This window comes from Cyprinus carpio, chromosome B5 (genome assembly GCF_018340385.1).
Source record: "Cyprinus carpio isolate SPL01 chromosome B5, ASM1834038v1, whole genome shotgun sequence".
NCBI classification, from domain to species: Eukaryota; Metazoa; Chordata; class Actinopteri; order Cypriniformes; family Cyprinidae; genus Cyprinus; species Cyprinus carpio.
In genome coordinates, this window is record NC_056601.1 from 15510119 (window position 1) to 15531635 (window position 21517).

Genomic DNA, 21517 nt, shown 5'->3' on the forward strand with positions numbered 1-21517 from the left:
TTCTTGTAATGATAGAGATTTTATAAATGTATGAAATTTTCCGATTAACACATTAACATTAATAAATTAATCTGAGCAAATAAAAATAATACAAACTACCATCTCAACCATACTAACTGCAATATCTCTTCTCTATAAGTACAATATTTTTATTTTTATGAACAGAACAAATGTGCCGGTCAAATGAGTGTCTGCTTCTTAATTTGCATGCATGCCATAAGAATGATGGAAGCAATAGAAATAGGAATTTAGTTCTTTTTTTATTGCCAGCTCATTAGTGTGCTAGTTTTGAGGAGTGTTTGTCAAGGACTTGTTAAATGGCATTCAAGTTGAGCAGATGCTCGCACTTACAGAAAATATGCATGATTGAACATTTTAAGTTAGGCTTAGTAATGAAAGATGCAGAGATTAAACTGTTGTAAAAATGTATTACATCTTTTGCGTTCCATCCAAACCTTGATTAGATTGTCTGAATCCGGATCTAAATATTTTATTTGGTGAGAGAAGGCATAGATGTGTTTCTAATATCTGTGTGTGCTAAGTTTGTTTTGAATAACCTTGGTTATTGACTGCTTTTTAAAATAATTTGTTGACCTTTGTTTGAACATCATCTGTTATCTGTTAGTCCTTCTAATGGAGGTCAGGACTGTCCAGGGGTAAACTATGAGTACCAGCTGTGTAACATAGATGACTGCCCCAAACACTTTGAGGACTTCAGAGCTCAGCAATGCCAACTTCGCAACTCCCACTTTGAATACCAGAATACAAGACACCACTGGCTTCCCTACGAACACTCAGACGGTGAGTTTGTTAGATTTTAAAGCAGTGTAATTTGGGGAAGTATTTATATAACAGATATTTACATTCCAGGTTGTTGTGGAATTCCAAGAGCACTAAAATTGAGTGCAACAATGCATTTTAGCAGCCCTGTTCTGGTAGTGTTTCTCCCATAAAAGAGAGAGTGTACTAATTCATATAATGAAATGTATTACTTTTGCTGAAATGCATTGTTTGGCAGCCAAATACAACTAAACTCTAAAAACACCTTGTCCCTACCATACTGGTTCATGGCTCTTTCCTGTCTTTTCTTGTTTGTGTCACATTGAGTTTTGAAATTGCTGCATGTTTCTTCATGGCTCTTGCATGTAAACAGTATACACCACCATTCTATCAAGCCTTAATTTTAATGGCGACCAAGTAAGGCAATAACGGATTTTCTCTGCCATACATTCACATATACGAAATGGGCACTCTGTGTTTTGAAGGAGCAGGGACATGTGTAGCAAAATCAGAAGAGACCAGCTTAGCTTTCCACACACACACACCGCTTGTAAATGTGTCCTCCCTCCTGGGAGAACCACAACACATCCATTCCAATTGTGGTCAAGTCCACTTTTCTCAGTGTGTTCAGCTCAAAATTGAAGGCGTTTAGAGTGCCCTCACATGACAAAGTGTCATTTTTTGTCAAACTTTGCGCTTACTGCAGCCGCTTCATGTGATACTTTCTGTACATTGGCAATTATTTTTGGCCTATTTGTACATCTGTTATATTTTTGAGTATGATGAGAAATGTGATTTTAAGTAACCCACAAAATGAAAAGCCCACATAGCTCAACACTAAAGCCAGTGAGAAATATCACTAAAAGCCACCTCGCTATTCTGTGAACACTTTCATTGTTTTTAATTTTACATTCATTATATTTTCATTATGATGTACATAGCTACCTAATTGTGAGTGTGTGTGTGTGTGTGTGTGTGGTATGTATGCTGGCATTTACAAGTACTAAGGTGAGGAAGGATTTTTCTCATGAATTTTAATTATGTGTGCATTATTCAGCTGTAGAATTAATCCGACAGAATTGTGAAGGCATGCTTCATAATTAAGTTACTTGACCAATCACTTCCACAAGGTTTCCTAGTGTTGTCTAAATTACCATGTTGATATTCACACACTATACATTCATTTCATTGCATTCCATTGCAGTGATGTGCTGTGCTGAAAATGATGTCATCATTTACTCCTGTCATTCAAAACCTGTATGAATTTTTCTTTTCTGGAACATAAAAGACTGGAACAATGTGTGGGTGTGTAAATGCTGATAGAATTTTAATTTTTGGATCAACTATTCTTTTAAACTTTTGTGCTATTTTTCTCTTGACTAAAAGTTTTAGGGAACTATGCTAATGATATTGCAGTATACACAATTTGAAGTGTTTATTCAGGTGCCAAATGTCAGACCTAGTTCAAAACATGGATATCAAGACCTATAAAATCATTTTCATTTTACTTGTATATTATATTATACTACTCATTATGCTCGATTATATACAAGTTTTATTGGTTGAACATTATCATTGATTTCCCATAACTTTATTTGAATTGGATAATACAACAGTGCACATGACTGAGTCCAGCTGTAATTTGCGGTCTTTCTTATTAAATAATATTTCCTTATGTTTTTCTATATTTTCAGCCAACAAAAGATGTCACCTTTATTGCAAGTCAAAAGAAACAGATGAAGTGGCCTACATGAAGCAGCTGGTGCATGATGGGACAAGGTGCTCTTACAAAGACCCATATAGCATCTGTGTGCGTGGAGAGTGTGTGGTAAGTATTTGAGTTTCATTATGGGTTTCAGGTATTATTTCATAGTTTTATGCTTCCTTTTTCAGATATTAGACCTGGTGCTAGTGTGCTAAAACTTCATTAGCACAAATTAAAATTAATATTGCTAGTATTTTTCACAGTAAGACATCAATAATAGAATGGTGTGCAACAAAATATCTTATTATCATAAGTGAATATCTTTTTTTTGCACACTTTGCAAACTTAGGTAAAGGCTCGCCTTCAAAATCAATATTGTTCTCTTTAAAAATCGTTGCATAATTGTTTTCAGTTCTACAACAATAATGGCAGTAAATACATAAATACAAGAGACTGTTTTTAGTAAATAAACATCAGTCCATTGGCTGGCCATTTTCTCCCACTAGCACATAAATTGTTATTTTTTACTTCCAGTTTTTACTTTATTTTCATGAAGATAACTAAAACTAATCTGAATATTGGTGAAATAATGTCAGTGTCTGTAACTGCTAGGGCTCTGTTTTGGGGAATCCATTTCTTGGCAAGATGCACACAAGGAAATATTTTTTCCTTTTTATTTATTGCCTTAGTTTTGTCCCTAAATGTCCCTAAACACAAGCATGCAGTGTAGAGGGACATTAACATTGGCCTGGTCTGACATAAACATTACTGACATTACTGTACTCACAGAATTGTGTTGACTAAAATGCATGTATGACCAGTTTGAAACTTATCACACACTTCTGAATAGGTAAAAATGATTCTACACATATTATTAATTTTAATTATAATTGCAGGTAAATCTGTCACACTGTATATCCCTGCTATTTTCTGTTAAAAATTTGTGAGTTGCCTTTGTGGTTTGTCACAGAGCAACTGCGTCTGACAGTGCAGTGTGTACAGGATAATTGCCACTTCAGAATAAATGTTGTTTGAAGAATGGATCTCTCTGTATGGGGCTGATAGAAGTACATTGATTTTTGTAGATGGAATGGACAATGAATAGTGATTAGCTTTTGGGAGGAAATGATTTATAGTGTTTCAGCTAGTGTACAGAAGCTTTAGGATTTATTTGCAGATATAAATCACCTTTTAAAAAGTTTTGTTCAGCAAACTGCTGCAGTGTATCTCATATTTGTCAATGTCATTTTGTACTTTCGAAAGAAAGATAAATGTTTCATGGTGACATGAAAATAGTTTTCTGTGACCAAAATAGCAACACGGGAGATACAAGCAGATATCGTTTCATGATATCAGATTCAGACATATCCAAAGATGAAAGCTTGAAGTACCCCCAAAACCACCTCTTCACACTTCTTCCCATTACGTGTAAATTGGCCCGACTACCCCCAATGCTAAATCTCGAACTCCCTTTTCTTCAGAAAGTGGGCTGTGACAGGGAAATTGGCTCCAGTAAGGTGGAGGATAAGTGTGGTGTGTGTGGGGGTGACAACTCCCACTGCCGAACTGTGAAAGGAACCTTCACCCGTGTGCCTAAGAAAGCCGGTAAGATACTTTCCTCTTTCCAAGGCCATTGATGTGCAGTATTTTACTCATATGATATGGTTCTTTATTCTAGACTGCAACCCTGTCATTAAGTTTTAGAGTCTTCTAGTTTAAGGACACATCTGGAGCTAACTTTACTTTTAGGGAGAAAAAAATAGCAAAGTGTTAATGATGGGATGTTTTGAGATTTGAGTTCACTCATTTATAATTAATATACAATGATAAATTTATTTATTAGACATAACATCTCAAAAACACCAGATGTCTTTAATCAGGGCTGCCAGCTCTTACGCATTCAGTGTGAGACTCACGCAAACTTTTCTCACGCTCTCACGCCACGCGTTCATTTTCTCACGCAGTCAAAAGCACCCAGAGTTAAAACTACATTAATAAGATATTGGCGAAACAAATATGGTAAAGGCTCCTGTGCACACTGGAAAGCGTCAATATTCTTTACAATGAAGTAAGTAAGTGACATCCTTTTTAGTGATTTTAAAGGAATGGTTACTTGCACACTTTCTAATCCATTCAGAATTTGAATAAAAGTTTTGTTTTTCGTGCTGCTAACGGCCATATATACCCTGTACAAGCAGCAAAGTTTCAGGAGTGACAGTCTAAATCCCTCATAAATGCGGGATTCATTTTCAAATGGGAGAAGAATATAATTTCTCAAAATAGATTATAAATTATTTATAAAAGTAATGACTAGTACATCTTGCAATTCTTTTCAATTGCTATTCTTGTTGTGTAGCAATTGAAAAACATATCTGATATAATTTGATGAAAAGCATCTTCTGGTTCATATAAATATGAACTAAATCAGTTGTGTAATATCACATATACTTCAGACATGTAACTTTATTCAGTGCTTTATGGTAGGGTAAATGCTGGCTCAATTTACCCCACATCATTTGGCTCACTTTCCCCCGTAGGTGCCATTTAAAAAAAAAAAAAGAAAAAAAAAAAAAACTAGCTTGCTTACCAGTTCAGGCTAATATTTAGCTAAATTATTTGCATGGTATTATATGTTGCTAAATCGCCTATATGCATCATATTTCTTTGACCTTGATAAATATACTTTGATGTAACAGCCAATACATCTACAGTATTATGCTAAAATTTTACTTAATTTTACTTTAAAATAAATGGGTGCCTTCCACTGCTGTTTCTTTTTTTCACAGTCTGGCAGAAATAATGACTGGTTCCAAAATATATGGTCACATGACAGTAAAAATAACACTCCTGCCCCCACCCACCCACCCAACTTGCTGTGGGAATTCTCACTCCAATTTGAACTCAAAAGTTGGCAGCCCTGCTTTAATAGATTTATGCATGTGTGATTTATTAATAAGCATTATTATTATTTTAGTATTCGAGGAGAAGTGAGAAATTTGCTTTTAATTATTTACTTTGCATACTCACAGAGAACCTCTTTTGTTTTAAAATTCATTTTAGAGTTTTAAACTGTGTCCACGATGGTTTGTATTGATATCTTTAATTTTTACTATGACACTCCTGCTCTAACACCATAGAATGCAAGAGAAGTTTCAAGAGATTTATTTGACAAACAAATTTACATGTAAGGGGCATCTGTAATTTCCATCCTCTTTGCTATACATACAGTAAAAGACCACATTCAAATGTCTTAATACACTTACTCAGTCTACATTCAGTCTTTATCAGACAAATTGGAGGGTTTGTTCAAGTTTGAGGTTTTCACAAAAAATTGTTTATTAAGCCTTCTTCTAGTGACCTCAATGCTCCAAATGGTAATTAAACATCTAAAATTATCTTTATTTGTACGTTTTCTGAGAGGAGTACCTTTTTCTGTGCTCGCTTCTGGGCGACTGCTGCTGCTTCTCACCACAAGTTGTAGATCTATTGCTGCAAAGTGGAGCATTCTAGTTTTGCGAATATTCATATTGAATTCTCAACGTCCCAACCAGTGAAATATCATCTTCAAACCCATGCTGATGAAAACAAAACGATCGTGCTGACTGACATTTGCAATGCACGTGCATAAGATGTGCACTCTCCCTATAAAGTACAAAATATGTCTTGGTGAGATTTACACAAACATAATCTTTTATGTCGTACATGAACGTTTAGTTAATGGTTGGGGAAAAATCTGATGTGATATGCATTACATTAGGTCTTAATAGAGATCTGTCTCAATGTTAATCAAACATTAAAGAAAAGACAGACTCACTCGCTGCTCTTGATTAAACTATTGTTTATTTGCATCTTTTTTCTTATTTTTAATGACAAAAATATAATAAAAAATAGCTAAGTATAGTGTGATTAATAATATATTAATTATACTTTTTAAGAAAAGAATTTGAGAAAAATATGCAACGTTGCTTGGTGATTTTGCCTATCAGCTTCAAACGGCTACAGCTCAGTCATTTTTGTCCAATTCTGACAAGTCATATTCCATTTTGAAGGTATTTTAATGGAAAATATGAAAATCACATTTTTATGTAATTTAATATTTTTTATACTAATTATGTATTTCATAGTGTTTTTATGCATTTTTACATTCATTCCAAAATAATAACTAAAGGCAGTAACAATTTAAACAATATTGTAAGAAACACTTTACAATACGGTTTCATTAGTTAACTACTTTAGTTACCATGAACTAAGAATGAACAATACTTATATACAGCATTTATTAATCTTAGTTAATATTAATTTAAACATTTACTAATGCATTATTAAAATCAAAAGTTGTGTTTGTTAACATTAGATAATGCAATGTGAACTAACATTACCTAAAAATTAACAACTATTTTTATGAACTAATATTAACAAAGATTAATAAATACTGTAATAAATGTTAATTGTTTGTTCATATTAGTGAGCACATTAATGTTAAAAAATGGCCCCATATTATAATATATATATATATATATATATATATATATATATATATATATATATATATATATATATATATATATATATATATATATATATATATATATATTATTATTTGTAGTGGTGGGCACAGATAATTTTTTTTTAATCTAAATTAATCTCACTGTAATCTTGAAGTTAATCTAGATTAATCTAGATTAAAATGGCTCATTTGAATTCTTCCGAAGGCATTCAAATTATGTTCAATAAGATGTACTTGTTAGTACTATTAGAGCTGTCCTGCACTCAAACATAGTAGTTTGACAACGACTCTTCCCCTGCGCTACATTGCTTGGCCCGGCATCTTCCGCATTAGGTAAGGGATGCTTTGCGTTTAGGTGGTACTTGAGACTGGAAGAACTCCTACAGTAAACTAATTCCGCATTGCACAAGTTGCAAACAACCTTACGTCTGTTTCACACATACTCTGTCTGCAGTGTGTATGCGTTGCATTTTTTTTTTTGTGTGTGCAGCGATCGTTTACGTACCGAGTCTATTTTTGCTGTGCTGCATGCGCTGAATTAAAATGACAGCTCATTGTTCGCGGTAAAAATTAACATGGATTGACACGGAAATGCAGTAATTTTCACAATAAATGTATACTAATCAAAGCCTACTGCGTTTCACATGCAACACATGGGTTTTTGGCTAGGTTTAAAACAAGAAAAAGAGCACCTTTAGATAAACGAGGCAACATGATATAGGCCTATGCACTTTTATGGAAGCAGAAAAACAAAGTTCATTAACAACCGTGAGATTGCTTGTAATAAAGATTTAAATGCAAATGGCACGAGAGTCAAATGCATGAATAATGTTGTTTATATTTATTAAGTTTAATGTCTATGATTATGAAAGATTGTTACTGTTCTGTGATAAGAGTCACATTATTTATTTATTTATTTATTCATTTTTTTTTACATGGTTTGAAATATAGAATAATGAACAAATGTTGTGTTTGTGGACTAAACAGCCGCGGATCAGTAGCGGACTGCAAATGCGTGTGAAAGCACAATGAGTCCGTGCTGCTTCTGCACCACATACGTAACGCACACGGACTGCATACACACTGCAGACGGAGTATGTGTGAAACAGGCGTGAGTCTTGTCGAGGTTTTTTTTTGGAAAGCTTGGTAATTTCACAGTAGGCATACACACAGGTTCGAAGACTTGTTCTCGCCCCCTACAGTGCAATTCGTCTAGGTATACATCAGCGCTAAACTATCACGGTGAAAGTCATCATAGCTTGCGTAGTATAGACCCAGCTCCCAACCCAACTTTGAGAATAGATTAACGGCGATATTTTTTTTATCGCCCGATAAGGGTCTCACGTTAACGCAGCACGTTAACGCCGATAACGGCCCACCACTAATTATTTGTGAACTGATGTTCAGCTGTTCTTTTTAATAGTAAACTTAGTTTTGGGTCATCATCATAAAAGCTCTGTAAACGCTGTCTCCGACACAAAGATATACTGTATCTTTCATTTCATTAAGCTGAATGCTCTCTAACACTGACACAGTCATCGCATTTTCAGGCCATTTCAAGTTTTATTTTTATGTGACACAAATCAGTGATATTAAAGCGGGTCAGTTGTTTACTTACTATATAATTAGTCAATAATGCCATCATTTTCTTCATGTGAGGCTGAGACCTCTCACGAAAACAAGAGGCGGGATTTATCGCATGAACCAATCACACCCAATAATAACCGATCATATCCAATTATAGCATGATGGAGGCATTGCCTCCTTTCATGCCACTTTCCCCCATTCATTCTCAATTAACCTCAATTTAACTCAGTTTTCTCATCCAGTTTTTTGTGGAGACACTGCCTCCCTTGCCTCCTCAGAGAAAACGCCTCTGTCAAATCTGTAGTTAAAAGCATAATCTGTTTCGATGCCTCACAGACCACAAGGGTCACCTACCAACCTGTCAGTCAAAAAGTTTACTGAAACAAGAACTTTGTTGCTTACACATAGCTTTAAAAGAAAATATTAGCAATTAAATATGTGAACAATCAGCTCTAAATGTCTTCAGCATAAAAATGCAATAACATTGCAAATGACATAAGTGAAATGTACACTCTAAAAACTGCTGGGTTGAAAACGACCCAATTTGGGTTATTTTGGCAACCCAGCACTGGTTCAAAAAGGGATGAACCCAGCGCTGGGTTATTTTACCCCAACAAGTTGGGTTATTATGTTTAACCCAGCATGCTGGGTTGCTTTTTTATGGTTTAAAATTACTACATTGCTAGGCTAAAATGAACCCAAATCGAGCTAGACATTAAACCTACAAATCTTGTTCATTTTAAAATCACTTTTACACTCAAAGAATAACTATCAAAAGGTAAATATTTATTAAAAACAAGAGAAAACAGTCAAAAAGTAACATGCATGTAAGAAGAAATGCAGAAAAGTATGGCATTAACAGAGTTTATAAATAAAGCACTGAACATTTGTTAAATATAACTTTTAAAGACCAAATTTGACTTTTTTGGTAAATTTTATATATTGTATAAAAAATATACAAAAACACTATTATACAATAATTGTACAAGTAGTTAAGTACTTTACAAACTATTCTGGCATGACAGTACACAAATAAACCTCAACATTAACATTGATATTATAACATTTAATAGACACATGTGTGTGAAAGACTGTGAGAATGAGTGTAAACTCCATTTCTACTAAACAACACAGAACAAGCATTTAACATTTTTTTACAAATTATACACTTACAGTTTGTTTCTAGGTCCATGAATACAGATCATGCATCACTGTCAATTTTCATGATCTCTTTAGTATAATTGATTTAGTCATGAAGAAGCCCCATCAGCACAGCATGTGACATCTTCTACATCATCCAGGGCAGCGTCCTCCTTTAAAACCACTGCTGCATCAGTTTAGAGGAAAGGACATTCTCTTCTTTGACCAGCATTCATCCCAGTCACCACCTGTTCTTCATCAGTGGCCTAAAAAGAGAAAATCATTTGAAAAAAGAAAACATTTAATTAAACTCCATCCATTTTTATGTAATATTGCTTGAATAAATATATTGCTTTCAGAAAGCTACTTCTTTAGTGAAACATTAAAACAGACAAGACATTCACGTACCTCACACATTTTCATGTACGTGGAGGGCTGCTCTTCACAAGGTTAGTTCACCAAAAAATAAAAAAGGTCATAATTTACTCTCCCCCATGTTGTTCCAGACCCATACAAACTCTGCTAATTTTTGGAACACAAATAAATAATAATTTAATATTCTCTTAATTTTGGTCCTCCGTTGCTGGTGTGGGAGACCAATTTTTTCTTCTGTTCGCTACCATATAATTTAAGATTTACCATATAATTTAAGATTTATTCATATATATAAGTATCAGAATGGATTACATCTACAATAACTCTGTATTTATGAGGCTTGAAAATACAGATTATCTAGACTCTCAATGGATTAACAAAAAATTATGAGAAAATTTAAAATATATTCATTTGTGTTGTAAAGAGAGACAAAAGTCTTATAGGTTTGGAATTACATGAGGGCATGTTAATTATTTTTGTGTCAACTATTCCTTTAAGAAAGGAAGACCAAGAATAATGACTCTCCAAATCAGACAACTCCAAAGTTGGTTTGAGTTCTGCAATGAAAAACACAGACACCAATGGTTTTCATGAAATAAGAGCACGTAATAACACTGTTGTTGCATCAAAATGTGAAGTAAACAGGCAGGAGACAACAGAAACATTTATTTTATAAAAATAACTTACATCTCAAAAGAATGATGCTCTCCTATGTCTCTGGCTTTTTCAACATCTACAAAAACTAAAAAAAATAAACATTCTTTTACTCTTAGTAAAAAAAAAAAAAAAAAAAAAATGATAACATGAAATTATGAAGCTCACTTGCCTTAAACTGTCTTTCCCTCTCTTCCAAAAAAGCTGAGAAAATCGCCTCCTCCTCACACAAGCAGGCTTCTGTGTCCTTAACTCCAAAGTTAGTTTGAGTTCTGCAAAGAAAAAAAGGGACATCTATAGTTAAAATATGAGCATGTAATCACACTATTGTTGCATTAAAATGTGAAGTAAACCGGCAGGAAACAACAGAAACATTTATTTTCTAAAAATAACTCCCATCAGTCTCAAAAGAATGAAGTTATCTTGTCTCTGGCTTTCAACATCTACAAAAACAAACATTCTTTTAGTCTTAGTAAAAAAAAAAAAAAAAAAAAAAAATCGATAACATGATGGAATTATGAAGTTTACGTTACTTGCCTTAAAACCGTCTTTCCCTCTCTTCTGAACAAGCTGAGAAAACCGCCTCGTCCTCACAAAAGCAGGCTTCTGTGTAATGATAGTTAACTCCCGGCGTGGGCACAATGAAGACACAAGCTCAACAAGTCTGAAATATTACATGCAAAACATTACTTTTAACAATTACCACTTCAACAGCCTCAAAATAATTATGCTAGTCTTTATTACATAATGCAGTTTCCTTTAGGAAACTAACATACATTCAGTTTAACCGTGAAAAATAAGATAACAAATTAACATGAGTGTAACCATAACCATAACCATCTATTAACCCCTCAAAAAGTGCAGATATTATACAATCTTATGTAAATATGACATAAGACACTCACAGACGTTATATTAAAAGTATCTCTTCTGTTCTGTAAAAGGCCGTTAAGACCTCCGTTTCTGAGGCGAAAACCACGTCTGTGTATTTTTCAATATAAGCTCTTTTATTTCCGCCTTCCATGAAACCTCAAAATACTTCCGGACATAAACAATGAATGATGACTTTACATTTTTAATCTTTACTTACCATAATGTCTTTCACTCACTGCCACTATGTGACAGCAACATAGAGCCAAGTACCATTGGCAGTGAATTCAATATGAAGTGAAGAACATATTAAAAACCAGAACATTTTGTACCCGGGGAATCACAATAGATGTTCTGCTACAGACAATGCAGAGCAGCCCATTTTAGAAAAGTCATCAAGTTTTAGAGGGAGGTGTGTTATTATTATTGAGCATGGTAGTCATCTAAAAGAAACCATCAATCAACCATCACTAAACTTATTAACTATATTTGTACCACTAGTGCAACCTTTATGTTAGCACCAGACCTCAACTAGAATACAAATATAAACACACTCACACAATTTGCATACTGTGGCTTTTTTAAAGAAAATTGTAATTACAGGATTATAATTTTAGGATGTTTTGACATACTGTCACTGTGGCTGGTAACAGGTATTCAATTAAAGTACCAAGAGTTCCAACCTCGAAATTTCCTTCCCAGCAAGGGTCTGAAGAATCATAATTTGATCTTATTTTCAGATGGCCTAAGGAAACTTGCAGGCACACTTGCTCTACGATTCTCACTTTGTGTTGAGTCTATCCTACTTTTTTAATGTGAATATTGTAATAAGAATAACAGATTTTAAAAAATTATGCATGCCGTTTTGTTACTTAATAAATGTAAATGGAATCACTTCACATTTTTAAAAATTTGCTTTTTAGTTTGTTTCTAGGCACTTCTGGTTAAAGGCATATCCAGATCTGCACTATTTTATTTATTTATTGTATTTTTTATGAATACAAATTGATTAGATGGATCAAAAGTGACAGTAAAGTCATTTATAACATTACAAAAGATTTCTATTCCAAATGAATGCTGTTCTTTGAACTTTCTATAGATCAAAGAATCCTGGAAAAAAATTACCATGGTTTCCACAATAATATTACACAGCACAACTGTTTAAACTGTTTTAATAATAAATATATTAGAATGATTTCTGAAGGATCATGTGACGATGAAGATTCAGCTTTGCCATCACAGGAATAAATTGTATTTTACAATATACTGTATACAAATAGTTATGTTGATAGTTATGTTGAAGATAGAATATAGTTATGTTGTTTTTGTTCAAATAAATACAGACTTTGTGAGCTTAAGAGTTTTTTACAAAAACATAAAAAAAATTAAAAAAACAATTCTTAATGGCTCCACTGCACAACCCTGAAGCACAAATATGATACTACTGAAGCTAGTTCTTTACACCTGCACGAAACTGTGACTCTGTACAAAGCCTGTCACAATATTGTCACACTGCACATCATAATATGCTCTTGCTTGTTCTACCAACCTGCATGTATGTTGATAATGACGCCTTGTCCCAAAGCAATGCTTGTATATGGGCTTGATCAGTCACTTAGCAGTTCATGTAGATATAAAACACCTCCTTAATTGTTCAAAATAAGATTTTTTTGGGCCATTTGCGGCTTTTATTGTTAGATTGTTATATATATATATATCCAAAGAATCCTTCTGCTAATTTTTTAATTAGCTGATGATGTAGTTGATTTAATAGCACATATGTAAGAATAAAACCAATTGGAGATAGCATTAAAGGACTTAATTTTCTTCTGTTAATCCTATTTTGTTTAACTTCATGATGTATTAAACTTGTGATTGGAGAAGAACCCAAATGAACAAAGGGCAAGGGCCTGCATGTACATTAGCTCATTTGAATGCAATGTGAGGGACTATGTGAACAGTACTTCAGAGCTGTGCCTGCTCTGAACCCAAAATGACATAAGTCCTCATAGGATTATTTAAGTTGCGTTAATTTTAGGATAAATATGCAAATCACGTTCTGAGTATAAATCATCTTTAGAAACAAGCATCAGCCATGTGGCTCTGGCACAGTATTTCAATTCAGTACTTTTCAGAGCTGCCTAATTTTACTGTTACATAGACAATCACAAAAGATCCTCAGTTTGTCTTCATTTGACCTGCTGTTTATTAACAGTGTAGCATACAGGCCTATACAATGACGATAATGCACACTCATGCTAATGCATAAAAAAACATTCATGTTTTTTGCCTTCATGTGTGTTATGAATGCAGAATGTGCAGTTAATTATGATGGTGTCACATGTGTCACTGTATATTTAGTTGTGACAATAAATGAATGTTTCATTCTGGCTTTAACCAGAATTTGCATGATGTTTGAAGGGTTAGTTCACCCAAAAATGAAAATTTTGTCATTAATCACTTACACCCATATCGTTCCAAACCCGTAAAAGCTCAGTTCGTCTTTGGAACACAATTTAAGATATATTGGATGAAAACTTGGAGGCTTGAGACTGTCCCATAGACTGCCAAATAAATAGAAGTGTCAAGGTCCAGAAAAGGTACGAAAGTTGTCATCAGAATACTTCATCTGCCATCAGACGTGCAATCTGGGTTATATGAAGCGACGGGAACACTTTTTGTAAGTGAAGAAAACAAAAAATACGTCTTTATTCAATAATTCCTTTGTCAACGGTCTCCTCTGTGTCACTCTATATCACCGTGCTGTGTATGCTCTTCTGTGTCCTCCACACCACAAGGATGCGCTGTTTCTACGTGTATTTAACTTTGATTTGAAAAAAAAAAAAAAAAACAGTGCATCCTTGTGGCGCGGAGGAGACAGAAGAGAATACGCAGCACGGTGATATGGAGTTTCCTCCAGCCTTTCATCCAAAATATCTTAAATTGTGTTCCGAAGATGAACGGAGCTTTTAAGGGTTTGTAACAACAATACAATAAGAAAATAAAGACAACATATACATATACCAATCAAATAAAATATTAAATCCTGATTTTGTTATACAATATGTGTCATAATTGGTGATTGAACACAATTTGTGGTGCTATCACAAATTTTCATGACATTTATATATTGTCCTACATTCAACTCATTGCATGAACTTAATCAACATTTTGACCTTTCTCTATCTAACTCTACCTTGTTTTATGGTCATCTGATCACTTCTTTAACAGGAAAAAAGTTAAGCAAGAGATCCCAAACAGAAATGTTGGAATACACAACCTGCAAGTATCTTGTATCGTCTAATCCTAGACTTCTCCTTTCTGTAGTATTGCTGTGTTTTGCATTAACTGTAGCTTGTAGATTTAAAGCAATATTCAGCACTTCATATAAATTAAACACTATTGACCGCATCGGATGAATACTGTTGATTACCACAGAAAATAACTTTGATTCCCTGGCTTCGTTTTTGAAAACCCAAAGCAAAACCCATTGCATTTATGCACTTACAATGGATACCCATGGGGTAAATGTACTGAATATGTTAGAAGCAGAAATGTGAAGGTAATACTTTTCTTGAAGTACTTGAATTATTCAGTAAAATTGATCTGTTTAATTCATCCTTTTGTGGTAGAAGCCTTTGATTTAGCATTATCAATGAAATTCCTGTGTGATGTTTATCATATTCTTGTGTAGATATTTGACTAAAACTTGACTGTTTAAACTTGAGTTTACCAACTTTTTTAACCAGCTCTATTATATATACTGTACCACAGATTTTAATCATTAGTTTGCCTTGCCGTACGCAATAGGCTTCCACTGTAAGTACATTAGTGTAAGTACATTCCAAACCTGTATACATGTTTTTCTTCTGTGGAACACAAAGAAGATGTTTTGGAAAATGTCTCAGTGTTTTTGTCCATACAATGAAAGTGAGTGGAGTTCGATGTTGTTTGGACGCCAACATTTATCAAAATGTCTCCTTTTTGGTTCCATAAAGGTTTGGAACAACAGTAAATGATTTTTATTTTGGGTCAACATTTTCTTTAAATAAGGGTCTTAATCAAAGATGTCCATGTTTCTCATTTCAAAATATTATAAAATATAATATAAATTGTATATAATCTAAGGAAATAAATAACATAAAGTAAATGTAATAGGATTAGTTTATAAATATGCTCTCTCTTTCTTTCCCTCACACACATATTGTACCACATCCCTCCCCCACCATAATCACACACCAACCATTATTTCTGTCCATCTTCTTTAATCTCCCTTTCTCCTTCCTCAACCCTATTTTATTCCTGCTCCGTATGGCATGCACTCTAACCTCATCTGAACTCTATTAGCATTACCCAGCAGCCCCATCTTTCTCTGTCAGTGTCTTCCTGCCCACATTAATTGATGATAAAACCTTTTATCAAACATTGCCTTAAAGTAATAATCCACCCCAAAATGAAAATTTTGTCATTAATCACTTACCCCCATGTCGTTCCAAACCCGTAAAAGCTCTGTTTGTCTTTGGAACACAATTTAAGATATTTTGGATGAAAACTGGGAGGCTTGAGACTGTCCCATAGACTGCCAAATAAATGTCAATGTCCATAAAAGGTATGAAAGTTGTCGTCAGAATAAAGCTCCATTCATCTTCGGAATACAATTTAAGGTATTTTGGAAGAAAACTTGGAGGCTTGGAGGCTTGCCAAGTAAATAGCAGTGTCAAGGGTCAATAAAAGGTATGAAAGTCATCGTCAGAATACTCCATCTGCCATCAGATGTGCAATCTGGGTTATACGAAGCAATGGGAACACTTTTTGTAAGCGAAGAAAATAAAAATAACGACTTTATTCAATAATTCCTTTGTCAACGGTCTCTTCTATGTCATCCGCGCCACAAGGATGCGCTGTTTTATTTCAAATCAAAGCTAAATACATGTAGAAATAGCGCATCCTTGTGGTGCAGATGACACAGAAGAGCATATGCAGCATAAGGTGATATGAAGAGACACAGAGGACACCGTTGACAAAGGAATTATTGAATAAAGTCATTATTTTTGTTTTCTTCGCTTACAACGGTGACTTTCATACCTTTTATTGACCCTTGACACTGCTATTTACTTGGCAAGCCTCCAAGCCTCCAAGTTTTCTTCCAAAATATCTTAAATTGTATTCCGAAGATGAATGGAGCTTTTACAGGCTGGAACGACATGGGGGTACGTTTTTTTGGCGTGGAGTATCCCTTTAAGTGACTTGATCCACCATTGCAATGATTAGACTAGTGGCCACATTTTTACATTACATCCGTGTCTCAGACAGGCGCCATGCTGCTAGAGACTGGTTCAAAGCCTAGCTTTGGTTTAGAGGCAATTAACATGTCAATGACAATGACTGTTGGGCAAAATGACATAACAAACCCTTCTTATCCTAAAGGGAAAACAAGAGGAGCCTTCTTGCTGCCTAAAGGAGCTCGCAATGTGTTTCTGAATGAAACGGAGGATTCTATAAATGTGATGGGTGAGTGGTATCACACTTTGCAGAGGAATGGGCATCGGTAAAGAAGGCAACATTAGTGTTTTTATGTTCTTGTGTTGCAAAATGACTCAAGGCCCTGCCATTCAGCGTCCTTCTTAATTAGCCTTACATAACAATCGTCTTCATTTTCATCTGACATTGTTATTTGAGCTTCTGAAGGATATGTCATCTGTTCACATGGGTGTGAATGTATGAAATGAATGGATGAGGAACCTTTTGTCATGTTTTGATGCTTGTCTCGTAGGCTTGTCATGACCCTGCTTGATGGACAGTTGCAATAGTCTGACTGTTCAGATCTGAAAGCTTTAGAAATGTACTACTGTAGAAATGCCTTCTAGTGATGCCCATCTCTGCAAAGATCAAGCCGTAGTAGAACTAATTAGCTAACTAATTGCTTCTGCTGTCTCTCCCTTTGCCTTTTTTCGCCATTGCAAAGGTTACCTAAAGATGTTTCTCATTCCTCCTGGGGCTAGACATGTGATCATACAAGAACATGAGGCTTCTCCTCAAATTCTTGGTAAGTGATATCTGTCCTCATGTATCTCAAGCTTAACAGCAAGAAGATCAAATACATGCTCATGTATTCTGTGCTTGTTTCGGGTAACTGTGCATAATGGATCCATATAAAAGTTCTTAAAGGGGTCATCGGATGCCCATTTTCCACAAGTTGATATGATTCTTTAGGGTCTTAATGAAAAGTCTATACCATACTTTGGTTAAAATGTCTTAATGGTAGTGTAAAACAACACCTTTTTTACCTTGCTTAACAGCTCTTTTCAGAGCAAGCCGTTTTGTTGCATGCTGCTTTAAATGCTAATGAGCTCTGCTGACACCACCCTTCTTTTTTGTGGGGTGATGAATGATTTCTGCGAACATAGAATCATTTATGTAGATCGGGGGCGCATTCCCTTCAAAAACAAACGTAATCCACTGTGTCTTCAGTGGTTCAGATGTCTGGAGTAAATGATGACTACTATGTTAATTATTACATCCAACAACAAAACAGTTCAATCGCTTAGGAGACATTCTTGTCTACATCTGAACCAGAGGTGATACGATGACAGACTGACGAGAGCTCACTTAGGGTGGAGCTGTGGTAAAACTAAAGACTGTCAATCAACAATCATTGGAGGGGCCTGGGTATGTGTGATGTCACACTGGCAGGAATCTGAGAACGGCTTGATTTGAGAATGGGGTAATGATTTTAGGAAAAAAAAAACACTGGGTGGATTTTTATCATTATAGGGTGGTTGTGTACACACACTGCCAACACACATTTATGTTCAAACAACATGTAAAAGTGCATTTCACATTCAATGACCCCTTTAATTTTTCTAAAATCGCTTGCTTTCTTTGAGGTCCTTTCTTAATCAAGGTTTCTTTTTTCTCTCTGATCTGTAACAATAAGAAAATATTGTCTTGTGCTTTACAGTGTCTCTTCTTACTGTATGCAAAATTAAAAGCCGGAAAGACAAATACATCGATTGGCCCATTTTTTTTTTATTCTATTCCCTTTGAAAAGTCCACACAGGCAGCACTTATAAATTTGTAATGCACATAATTGAACAAGTTGCTTTTATTTCAACAATATTCCCCTTCTTATACGTGCTTCTCCATAAATGTAGGAGTTTGAATATGAATAATACTCCTCAGTAGTTGAACTTTTAATTAAACCTAACCTTATTATAATTAGTTAGATAAGATGTTCAATGCTTCACTTCACTGTCCCAGTTAACCTTCCTAAGGTAATTCTGTTTCAATAATACTTTCCTTAGGGGGTGCTTAATTGGTTATTAATACAAATTTCAGTTACAAAAAAATATAACAAAAATAATTACAAAAATAAAATACCTTATTATACCAGAATGCTATAGTTTAGAAATGTACAGTATATAAGTTTCTGTCTCCATTAAATTTTTTAGACATTTTTAAAGACATTTATTATTAAGATAAAAAGCATTTATTTGCAAGATAATTGAATGATTTAGGTAATGTATGTTACATGTGAATTCCCACCTTTGTTTGCCTTTAGCGCATTCTAACCAGTTCCGTCTATTTTTCACTCATCAAATGGGCAGGAAAAATAAAAAACAAATAATTATTAAAAAATCAAAACAAAAATAGCAAAGTTTTTAAGCTTTTAAAAAACAAAAACAAATGGGACATTCTTTTTTCTTTTTTTTCTAATCACAAGTGGAATAACACAAATTTCAAGTGAGATTTTAAAGATATTTATTAAAAAACAACTTACATTTTAACACAACACTCTGATATGGTTTGTAATATACAGTAGCATACAGTAGTTTGTAATATACAGTAGCATACAAAAATAAATTTTTAATCCTGGGTGAATAATCATTTCTAATGTTAAGATTTTGTGGGTATGCTGACAAAAATGTAAACAAACTATTCATGCTTAGCATGTACAGTATGAAATCAAAGGTCAACTTTAATTTCGTTGCATCAAACCTTTTGCGCAGTCCTGCCTCATATTTTGTTCATTATTATTTTAACATTACAGACAATGTACTCCATATTTATTGTTCTGGAATGTAATCTCATTTTTCAGATTACAAGTGACATTTGATGACTTGTAGCAATGGTGATTGGCTTGACGCATGCACTGCTTTCCTTGTAATCACCATTGACATTCAAGTGAATGGCCACCTAATTGCTCTCATGCTCTGAGCCATGTACTTAATGTCAGTGTGTCACATCCTCATAGCCTTGCCATATAGTTCAACAGCATTTAATACTAGCATCACTTAACAAAAAAATAAAAAAAATATACAATGCAATAAAACAACAAAACAAAAAAAGCTTATACATTTAAACGTCTGATTCAATGGCTGATTGCTGATACAGTGATCCAGAACATTCTGTTAACTTATTATCCCTGAACTGTTGAAGAGCTGTAATTAATCACTGATTGCAGCTATCAAGAACCAGGCAACTGGGCATTACATTCTCAACGGCAAAGAAGAAGATGCGAGATCTCGGCGCTTCATCGAGATGGGAGTGGAGTGGGACTACCTCATTGAGGATGATGTCGAGACTCTTCACACTGATGGTCCTCTACATGATGCAGTTGTTGTTCTGGTAAATAAAACTTTCTAATTTTAGGCTTAAAATGAGATATGTAATAATGTGATATATTCAATTATTGGCAATGCTTGATAGGTACCATATTAGTTATTGGCCAATATTTGTATTTTTATTTATTTTTATGTCGAGTAGACTGATACTGGATATAAAATTTTGAATCTCACTTTCCCTATTTTAACACTTGAAATATCTTTGACGTTATGTGATGTTTACTTAAAATTAATACTTAATAACACTAATAATTCAATAATAGTTAAAAGGTAATCTTTAGCAAATCACAAAATGAATATTTATTTTAATGCCGTACATTATAATGTTGTGATGTCTAAAATTTATTTGTAGCATTTAAAAGGACTGATTGTAGTTTTTAGAGTTTTTAGTTCATTTTTTATTTATTTAGACAAGTTAATTTTTAACAATTCAATTTTAAATAACACGCTTCTATTATGACTTTTTAAAGGCATGCATTTTTTTTGCATTTTGGAGCCATTTCCCATTTCCAACACATTTTTTATGTCTTTATATGAGGAATAGAGCTAAACTTAAGGGATGTTTGTGTGTGTGTGTGTGTGTGTGTGTGTGTGTTTGTGTGTGTACATTTTGATATGCCTATTGTCTTTGTGCCAGTTGTGTTCCCTCCTTATGTTCCCTCCATTCACTTTCTTTATTCATGCTTCTAAGAGGGTGTAACATGATTCAAATTGAGTGCAGATTTACCCCTTTGTCAAAGGTTTTTCAGTCATGCATTGAAAAAAAGCTACCCATGAGAGTGTTTGCTAGATAGAGATGAGTGGAGGTGTGAGGTATTGTGGTGTGATAAACAGTTTAGAAGAGAGAATAAGAGAACGTCTAATTTTACTTAGTAACACAAAGAGAAAAACATTGATGCAGTGGGATGTGATAAGACAAAAACAAATGAGGCAGGGTTTGCAAAAAAAAAAAAAAATATATATATATATATATATATATATATATATATATATATATATATATATATATATATATATATATATATATATATATATATATATATATATATATATATATATATATAACATATTACAGTCTTTTGGAAACAGAGTTGTTTGGTCATTGGCACTTTGAATGAATTATTTCATTGTAGTTGAATCGCATTTACACTGGAGATGATTGGAAAGAAGGGTGTAAATAACTTTTCTCCAATTAGCAAAACTGCACACATGGGAATGCTCAGGTTATGAATATTCATGTTTTGCTGTTGGTAGAGGTGTTGTGAGTTTGTGAGC

General features: G+C 34.0%; 1 protein-coding gene across 1 annotated transcript in view; it reads left to right on the forward strand.

Moving 5' to 3' along the window:
- Positions 1 to 21517, forward strand: part of adamts3 (ADAM metallopeptidase with thrombospondin type 1 motif, 3) — a 98406-nt gene that overhangs the window by 61131 nt on the left and 15758 nt on the right. The window contains 5 exon segments of the mRNA XM_042724600.1: positions 626 to 801; positions 2475 to 2608; positions 3967 to 4090; positions 17584 to 17664; positions 20083 to 20246. Of these exon segments, the coding sequence (XP_042580534.1) occupies positions 626 to 801; positions 2475 to 2608; positions 3967 to 4090; positions 17584 to 17664; positions 20083 to 20246 (679 nt within the window).